Genomic DNA, 9,766 nt, shown 5'->3' on the forward strand with positions numbered 1-9,766 from the left:
CACCTCTTCATGTTGACAGAGCCAGGTGTAAACCTTAGCAGATGAGTCGAGTGTGCTCCTATCCTGCCTGGTGCCATTTCTCACTTCCCTCCTATCACCACTTCCAAAAGGCAAAGCAAGAAAACCAAAGAAAGTGGTCAACTCCCTGTCAGTGAGTTTGCAGAGAGAAGTCAAACATTTTAATGGTGATGGGGGATGTAGCAGACTTTGACCAAACCAGAAGAAAATTTCTATTTATTTTTGATACGTTTTCACAAACATCATACCGCTCTATCATCCCCAGAACTTGACAAGTATTTTCTTCCCACGTCACAGATGCAAAAATTCAATTTCAGAAAGAGTAAATGGCATAGTCAAGATCACAGAGCCGGAAGCAGAGCAAAACACATGGGCAGCTGCTCTGCCTCCTGGTTCTGACTCCCCCACATCTCAGGGTCTCCACAGAGGTAAGACAGGATGCAACTCTGTAGGAAAGCTCAGGCACAGCCATTAGGAAGGCAACTAATTCCTATTCTCAGGTTTCATTCACTTTGATTCATCACAGGCTCCAGAGAATGCCTTAGCATGAGAGGTGACAACCAGAGCTTCTTGTGGGATCTCCCTAAGGACTTCATCCTTCTAGGTGTTTCTGACAGGCCATGGCTGGAGCTCCCCCTCTTTGTGGTCCTCCTGGTGTCCTACATTCTGGCCATGTTGGGGAACATCGCTATCATCCTGGTGTCCTGGCTGGATCCCCAGCTCCACAGCCCCATGTACATATTTCTCGGACACCTCTCCTTCCTGGATCTCTGCTATACCACCACCACAGTCCCACAGATGCTGGTCAACATGGGCAGCTCCAGGAAGACCATCAGCTATGGTGGCTGCACGGTGCAGTATGCCATTTTCCACTGGCTGGGATGCACTGAGTGCATCGTCTTGGCCACCATGGCTCTGGACCGCTATGTGGCCATCTGTGAGCCCCTCCGGTATGCCATTATCATGCACTGCCCTCTCTGCCAGCAGCTCGTGGCTGTAGCCTGGCTCAGCGGCTTTGGAAACTCCCTTGTTCAGGTGGTGCTGACAGTTCAGTTGCCTTTCTGTGGGCAGCAGGTGCTGAACAATTTCTTCTGTGAGGTGCCAGCCATGATCAAGCTGTCGTGTGCAGACACCACCATGAATGATGCTACGCTGGCTGTGTTGGTGGCCTTCTTTGTGCTGGTGCCCCTAGCCCTCATCCTTCTCTCCTATGGCTTCATCACCCATGCAGTACTCAAGATCCAGTCCTCCAGGGGAAGGCTCAAAGCCTTTGGGACCTGTTCCTCCCACCTGGTGGTGGTTTCCCTCTTCTACCTGCCTGCCATCTACATGTACCTGCAGCCCCCTTCCAGCTACTCCAAAGATCAGGGCAAGTTTATCTCCCTCTTCTATTCCATAATCACCCCCACCCTCAACCCCTTCATCTACACCCTGAGGAATAAAGATGTGAAGGGAGCTCTGAGGAGACTCCTGTCAAGGACCTGGAGGTTTTGCAGGAGATGAGGCTCTGAGACATGACAGTCCCTGTTGGTGACAGAAGCCTGGGCAAGCGTGTTGTATGCTGAAGGAGTTGACACCCAAATAGCACAGGTGTTTTGAGAGATTTGAAAGCCCCCCAAGTCCCTGTCCCAACATTTCACCTTCTGTGTGGTCATGGTGCCTAAAACCCCACCTCTCCCAATAGTTTTTGTTCTCAGAGGCCATATGTTTTTAGGAGTTGTTTAAACAGAATTGGTGTTCAATAAGTTATTTGTCAAATTATTTTCATTTCTAGTTTCCTAATTCTTGCCCCTTTCCATCTTCCTATTTTTTCTTATTTTTCTCCCATTTGTCTCTTTCTAATCTTCCCTCTTCCATTTTCATTACTCCTAAGGATACATAATGTGAAACTGAATCATAATCTGATAAGATAATAAATTTGTTTGTCTCCACATATTTTTTGTTTTTTTCTTTATTTTTATGTAAATTCAATTAATTAACATATAATGCATTATTGCTTTCTGAGGTAGAGGTTAGTGATTCATCAGTCTTATATAACATCCAGTGCTCATTACATCACATGCCCTCCTTAATATCCATCACCCAGTTACCTCATCCCTTAGCCTCCTCCCCTCCAGCAACCCTCAGTTTGTCCCCTATGGTTAAGGGTCTCTTATGGTTTGTCTCCCTCTCTGATTTCGTCTTGTTTTATTTTTTCCTCTTTTCCCCTATGATCTTTTGTTTTAATTGTTAAATTCAACATATGAGTGAGATCATATGATAATTGTCTTTCTCTGATTGACTTATTTCGCTTAGCACAATACCCTCAAGTTCCATCCATGTTGCTGCAAATGGAAAGATTTCATCTTTTTCTGGTGACTGAGTAATACTGCATCATATATATACTACCTCTTTATCTATTCATCTGTCGATGGACATCTGGATTCTTTCCATAGTTTGGCTATTGTGAACATTGTTGCCATAGACATTAGAGTGCAGGTACCCTTCAGATCAGTACATTTGTATCTTTGGGGTAAATATTCAGTAATGCAATTGCTAGGTCCTGGGGTAACTCTATTTTTAACGTCTTGAGAAACCTCCAGACTATTTTCCAGAGTGGCTGCACCGGCTTGCATTTCCACCAACAGTGTAGGAGGGTTCCCCTTTCTGTTGTTTCCTAAGTGGTTAATTTTAGCCATTCTTACTGAGGTAAGGTTGTCTCCATATTTTTAAATTCCTTAAATTTTATGTGACTTTTTTAAAATTCCAAAAATGAAGGAGATTACTTTCCTCTTCCTGTAACTTTAGATGATGCCCCCCGCACACAAAGTCTGTTTTCTCATATAGGAAGTTTCCACCCAATGGCCAGAAATAAGCATATTTATTATGGATGCATAAGACTCTATATTAGATTTATGGACATAAACCAAAATAGCATAATACCTAAACAAAGAATGTCTAGTTGAGAATAGAAGATATAAATACAATCAAATTTAAGGACACTATAAGTTTAAATAATAAATTCAAAGTCATCGTGACAGCTAACATTTGTAGAAGGCTTCCAAGATGCAGGTACTAGATTAAGTGTATTTATGTATGCTATCTTGTTTAAAATATCCCCAGGAGGTAAAAACCTTTATATTTTTCCATTGTCATGTAAGAATTTGATTATTGGAGTGGTAACATGGTCATGGTTGTTCCAGTAACTGTTGGAACTGAGACCAGTACTAACGTCCATACTGACTGCCTCCTTTAGTAGAATAGAGCCACAATACTAGGACTCTGTATTTGCATTTTTGTCATGTTTTGTATTTATTTATATTTAACTTACTCATTTCTATCCTGCTGTCATACATATCCCAGATAGTAACATAACCTAGCAGAGAAAATAAATATAATAATAATAATAATAATAATAACAACAACAGACAATTAGGACAAAAGGAAAATAGAAGAAGTTTTCTTGATAGTAAAGGCAAAAAGAAAATATAGATTGCAAAGCTATAGCATTTGATTTAAGAAATATAGAAGAATCATGACTCTTCCCATTTTCACAACCACAAAGAAATTTTCTGCTGGGTTGCCCTCCCCAGGTAATAACTAAAAGCCCTTTAGAACTACCTTAGTGACATGCATAATAATGCATAAGAACTTTCTCTCCTGACTTTTCCTAATGGCACAGGTCCAGGACACAATTCAACGAGAGCAATCTGGCATGGAATGCAAAGACGTCAGTCCGCACATACAGCTATGTACAGATCCAACCTAATTTTAGAACACATTTGAGAGGACTGAAGACTATATTTCTCAAAACAGGTGTGCTAGATTAAAGATGATCTTAAAGTACTTCTTATTAAAATGAGGTAAAAGTGATATTTTAGACCTTCCAAGTCAAGATCAAAGGAAATCTGGCAGTGTGCAGTTAACACAGTCTGTCTGGGTCTGTAAATCACCAGGTAGAAAGGCTAACTGCCCTTAGGTAGCCGTGCTGGGAAGACTGTAGGCAGACACTATCACCTGCCATCCTTCCTCTGCCAGGCTTCCAACCAATTCTACCACACCTGAATGGGGCTCTCTGAGCCCCTCCTGCCCACTAGTTCAATACGACACAGTGACCTCAGTAGACACAGCATAGAATCAAAGAACCTCACAGCTGAGCCCTGCCCAAATTCCCAACGTGCAAAATGGTGAGTTATCCCAAGCTACTGAATTTGGGGATGGTTTGGCAGGAAGCTGGAACACCGGAGACCCCAGAATATTCTACATTAGAGTTACATAAAAGCACAAGGTAAACATGATGAATTTTCCAGAAGCATCAATATTATTTGATGCTTGAGAAGATATTTAAATAATTGAACTGATAATTAAATGAAAGCATGCTTGCATTATAATAAACTGAGAGAATAGATAGAAAAATGTAGGTAAATTTTTATCATAAAACCCAAAGTTTCAAATACTTTGTGTGCTTTTATGCACTGTTCTATATTATGGTAAGGTTTCTGAAATTCACTGTCCTCTGTTTTTCTGAATACTTTGTGGAAAAATCTGAGAAATACTCATGAAGAAAACAGGATAAGGTGTGTGCTTTTCAGGTACTTTTCTAAAAGTATCACTTTGCCAGGAAAACTTTGGAAATCTATTGCTCTATACTGTGAATATAATGAGATTCTTTTTTTTTTTTTTGAGGGGGTGAGTCAAATTAATTTTAATATGCTCCATGATGAATTGCCACCAGTACAAAAAAAAAAAATCACATACCAAACAAAATTTCAGTTGATAAATGGAAATGAATGATTGAAAAGTCTTTATGAACCTAATGCACACAATATATGGCTAGCTGAAATTATCTATCACACAGTATTTAGATAGAAAAAGGCTCCTGCTAGTTTGTTAAATGCAAAGGCTACCAGACAATCAGTTAGCTGCAGGAGCTACGGGAGGCTTTCAGATAGACTATGAACAGCATCATGTTGCCCATAGGGCTAGCCGGTACAGGGCTGAAACGTGCCAGCTTCACATCCACAGTGGATTTTCTTCATGCCTGGACTGAACCCCACAGGTGCTGTGTTTCCACCCATAGTAACTTAGACTTTGTGCAACAATGACAACAGAAACCCTTTTTTATTCTTTAAGAAGAATAGACTCAATTACATTTGGCAAATTCTATACCCATCGTAGATGTTTAAAATCGTGTTTCCAACTCAACGAATTGAGCAGCACCTGATAAATATTTATCACACTAAAGTTAGCCAGAAAGCCCTGAATTCCTTGGCCAAAAGTTAAGAGAGAGCTAAAATTAACATTACCTTAAAGACATTTCTAGGACATTTAAAATGATTTTTTTAATAATGTCAAAAAGAAAAAAAATGGAAAACATTTAATAATACTTAAAATAATTATGTTCTATTTACCATTTGTGCAAATTCCTAATTCTATTAATTAGTCATTATCCAGCTTCATCCACACCGTAATCCTTGTCACTGAGCTCAAGCCACAAAAAAATGAGAGTAAGCAGAAAAAGGTTTCCAGCAGCAGAGGGCACTGTTTCAGCAAGGCTTTTACAAAAGCCTAGAATCTTCCCCTTTTTAAAAATTACTCTTACAAGAAAGGTAGCATTCTTGGAATAACTTAACTATTTCCCTGCATGATTACTGCTTTAAGCTACAAAATCTTTTAAATTGTTTCTTGTGATAATTAGATGCATGATCACTAGAGATGATGTGATAACTGGCTAAAACTCAAGCCAAGATCTTTAAAAGTCATTTCCTGGATGCTCTAGTCAAAAATGGCCCGGCATCCACCTTCTCAAGGTGTCCAACCTGAGTAGATAGCTCTTCAAGTCAACAAAAAGAAAGCCAAGATCTTCCTCAAGGAAACCTGATAATAACACTCTAAAAATTTCACTGACACCCACAAAGGATCTGCCTTCAGTCAATAAAGGTTTCTTACATAGTAAATACAAGTTTATAAAAGATTCAGGTAGCTGATTAACCAGACTATCTTGTTATAGAGTCTTTTGTCATTGGGAGATGTATGGAAAAGAGAATGACATTTACTCTAGACTTTCTTGGCACCTCTTTCTGATGTTAATTATTTAGCAGAAACAAAGTTCTAATTATGTCACTCTCAGTTCATGATAAAAAACAAAATCAAGTATGCCAACCTTTTTCTTGAAGAATTACTGCTATCTTTCATGTTTCCATCATTAACAATTGTCAGATTTTTTTTTAAGGTTTATTTATTTATTCCAAAGAGAGAGAGAGAGAGAGAGAATGGGAGGAGAGGCAGAGGAAGAAGGAGAGAGAGTCTAACTAAAGCAGACACCACACAGAGCATAGAGCCTGATGCAGGGCTTGATCCCACAACCCTGAGATCATGAACTGAACACTGTGTGAGCCACCCAGGCACCCTAATCATCAGATGCTTTTTTAAAATCAGTAAAGTACATGAATTTGATTATATCTTTCTTTTTCTCTATCTTTTATTGAAATATAATAACGTAGTATATGCTAGCTTAAGTTGTACAATATAGTGATTCAACAATTCTGTACATTTCTCAGTGCTCATCATGGCGAGTGTCTTCTTAATCCCCTTCACCTATTTCACCCATCCCCCCACCTCCCCCGCCTCTGGTAACCATCAGTTTGGTCTCCATAGTTAAGGTCTGTTTCTTGGTTTGTCTCTCTCTTTTTCTCCATTTGCTCACTTGTTTTGTTTCTTAAATTCTACATACGAGTGAAATCTTATGATATTTGCCCTTCTCTGACTAAATGATTTCACTTTAGCATAATACCCTCTGGGTCCATTCGTGTTGTTACTAATTGATCTTATTCTTGGTCACGGCTGATATTAATTTAATAAGATACATGCACCCCTGTGTTTATTGCAGCTTTATTTACAATAGCCAAGATATGGAAGCAGCCCAAGTGTCCACAAACAGATGAATGGACAAAGAAGTGATATATATTCATCATCTTCTTCCTTTTAACCTCCCATCCCCACTAGTAGACAAAGCCTTCCTTGACAAACTAAAATTAACTGTCAGGATTTCTCCTGTTGCCTATTTCCTTACTCCCACCTTCTGAAACCTCACTTAATCATCTCTTGACACACACACCTACTTGATTCTCAAATGTATTTTTTATACCTATGCCCTATACTAAGTAACACAGTGCCAACTATCAAGCTATTCTTTTGGCAGCAAGTTGACCCCTCTGTACTCCTCTTTGTGATGCAAAGTTGGGACTTGAGCAAAAATGATTTTGCCTGTCAGCTGCTTCCTGTAAATACATCCTGTGGGAAGTTCCTCAGTCAGTCTGCCAGGCTGGAAAGGAGAGAAGACATTCTCGGTCTGGCTTCCCTTTGTCCTTCGATGCTTCTACATCAAGGTCTCACCCGGCCGGTAGCAGCTGACTCCACTTTGCACACCTGCAAGACCAGCACTTCACACCAACAGCAGCCCAGCAGCACTCTCCTGGGACCCTCCTCCAAATACCCACATTCTCATAAAGCCAACTACCTGTTTGCTGAAGTCATTCCCCCCATAAAACTTTTGTGTTGTCTCTCTCTTTTCAGAGACCCAACCTCTAATTCCCCACAATCTTTATGTTAAATTCCTTCAGTTGAAACAATTGGTCCAGTTTCTGTCAGATGGCTATGTTCTGACTGATACACCTGTTTATTATTTAGATGCTGATATCACTGCTCTAGATTACCAAAAGGTATGACTGGTACCTAACAACTCCTTAATTAGAATATACAGCAGTTTAGGGAGCAGAAAGATGCTTAATGAAAGTGAGTTCACAGTCCTAGAGATATTCTTGTCCTCCAGGAATCAATGCTAATAATTCGTAAAATGAGGATTATGTGTCCATTAAGGTAATTCTCAATACAACTAAACAACAAATCGTTAAGTGGAAAACAGATACCTTTTGCCCATTCATGGTTACAGAATGAACTTTTCTACCCTGGGAGATTGTGTTCCAGAGACTCCACTCCAAACTAAGTCCCCTAATTTCCTGAGCATGTTGCCCACTAGAAGGGAAACTGAAATTAAGCCTTTAACCCATGACCTTATTTCTGACATTTACCCCTCAAAGAAAATGAGAAACAGATTAAAATAGACCTTATTGCATTCTGGGCAGCATTCTGAATGCAATAGCAGTCCTTTTAAATCTCAAAGTATCAAACTGATACAGATACAATCATTACTTGCATTTTTGCACAAAAAGGAAAGTGGAGTGACTTGTGCATGGTAACAAAGCAAGTGAAGTGCTTGGGGCCCTGCATGCTTACTGACCAATCATCCACCCCCAGTCAGGTGTCCAACAATCCAATCCAGTATAGACACAAGCTGTGGAGTTACCACAGAGCCCACAGGTGGAAAGGTCTTTGTCCCATGGGACCACAAGTCCCAGGGTCCACCTATAATTTGGAATGATTAAACTATAGATTCTGAGTTTCCCACAGCCCATCCTTCAAGTTCAATGAATTGTGGAACTCACTGAAAAGTGCCATGCTTGTAAGGACCATTTTATTATAAAGGATACAACTCGGAAGCAGCTGAGTGGGAGAGATGCACAGGGCAAGGTCAGCTTCGGGGTGGGGGACGCAGAGCTTCCATGTCTTGTCCCTTCCCAGCTCATCAGTGTGTAGAGCTCTGCCAAACCTTGGTGCCCAGAGTTTGTACAGGGGATTTATTACACAGGCATGGTTGATTAACTCATTGACAATGTGACTGGCCCAGTCTCCGCCCCTGTCCCCTCCTCAGAGGAGGGAGGAATGGAGCTGAAAGTCCTAAATCCATGCTTGGTCTTTCTGGCAGGGCCAGCCCCTCCCTGGAGACTGTGAAAAACCCACCATAAGTTACATTAGCATAAGTCCAGGTCTGACTAAAACAGGCTTTTTATGAACAACAAAAGATACTCTTATCACTCAGGAAATCTGAAGAGTTGTTGACATTGTATGTCAAGCACTAGGGACAAAGATCAAATATATGCATTTTTTCTTACACCACAGACACTGACTCCAGAACTCTCAACTTATCCATCACAATACCTTGAAATAAAGAGAACCAGAAGGCATGAGAGGGAGCAAATCCATCCACAGGGGAAGTAAAGAGCATCCCTGTGGGACCCAAGCTGGAGTGTGAGAGCTACAGTTGCAGGGGGACAGAGGAGAGAGACAGACCTCCATCCCTGCACATCCAAGCATGAGGCTCCCATAGTGGCACATCACCATGCTCCTGCTGAGGAAAGGCTCAGCACCTCAGCTGAAGGGCTTGGAGTAAATCCCAGGAGCTCAAAGTTCTCCAAGAAATCAGTCCCTTTGAGACAGGAGCATCTCCTGTAGGCAGGGGTTCATAGCGGTCTCTGGTTCCATTCCAGCAATCCAGAAGACTGGAGGGCCTTGGTTTCTTCCATCCTGATCCTCAGCTCCCAGTGGGCACAGACTGAAAGGAAGTCTGTAATCCACATATTCTCCAGAGGTCCTGGCTGGCCTGCAGTCTCCAGTGCTCCCCTCAAACTCAGCTTGCTTACCCTTTGTGGCCGCTTCGTTGCTCCAATTAAAGGTGAATGAGGTTTTCAGAGAGGGAGGGTGAGGATACACAGTGGGGCTTCCATCTTCCAGGACTCCCCCCAAGCTCTGTATACCAGACTTGAGAGGCACCACCCTCTCCAGTCTCCAGATCACAATGTTTAATTAAGCAGCATTTCTTTAAAAAAGAAAGAAAGAAAGAAAGAAAGAAAGAAAGAAAGAAAGAAAGAAA

The 9,766-nt window shown here is 41.1% G+C and overlaps 2 protein-coding genes across 2 annotated transcripts in view; both read left to right on the forward strand.

Annotated features, from left to right (window-relative positions):
- Positions 1-564: 564 nt before the first annotated feature.
- Positions 565-1,521, forward strand: LOC116861089 (olfactory receptor 2B11). Its single transcript, XM_032847578.1, has one exon. The coding sequence runs from the start codon at positions 565-567 to the stop codon at positions 1,519-1,521; it is 957 nt and encodes a 318-aa protein (XP_032703469.1).
- Positions 1,522-4,214: 2,693 nt separating this feature from the next.
- LOC116861108 (olfactory receptor 2H2-like) overlaps positions 4,215-9,766 on the forward strand; it is a 24,152-nt gene continuing 18,600 nt past the window's right edge. Inside the window, exons 1-2 of the mRNA XM_032847589.1 lie at positions 4,215-4,285; positions 7,237-7,518. Of these exons, the coding sequence (XP_032703480.1) occupies positions 4,215-4,285; positions 7,237-7,518 (353 nt within the window). The remainder of the gene's footprint in view (positions 4,286-7,236; positions 7,519-9,766) is intronic.

The sequence above is a fragment of the Lontra canadensis genome, unplaced genomic scaffold, assembly GCF_010015895.1.
Source record: "Lontra canadensis isolate GAN:19392208 unplaced genomic scaffold, GSC_riverotter_1.0 scaffold190, whole genome shotgun sequence".
Taxonomy (NCBI): domain Eukaryota; kingdom Metazoa; phylum Chordata; class Mammalia; order Carnivora; family Mustelidae; genus Lontra; species Lontra canadensis.

Excerpts from the sequence above, each read along its gene's own strand:
- LOC116861089 (XM_032847578.1), top strand. The coding sequence starts at position 565 with ATGAGAGGTGACAACCAGAGCTTCTTGTGGGATCTCCCTAAGGACTTC.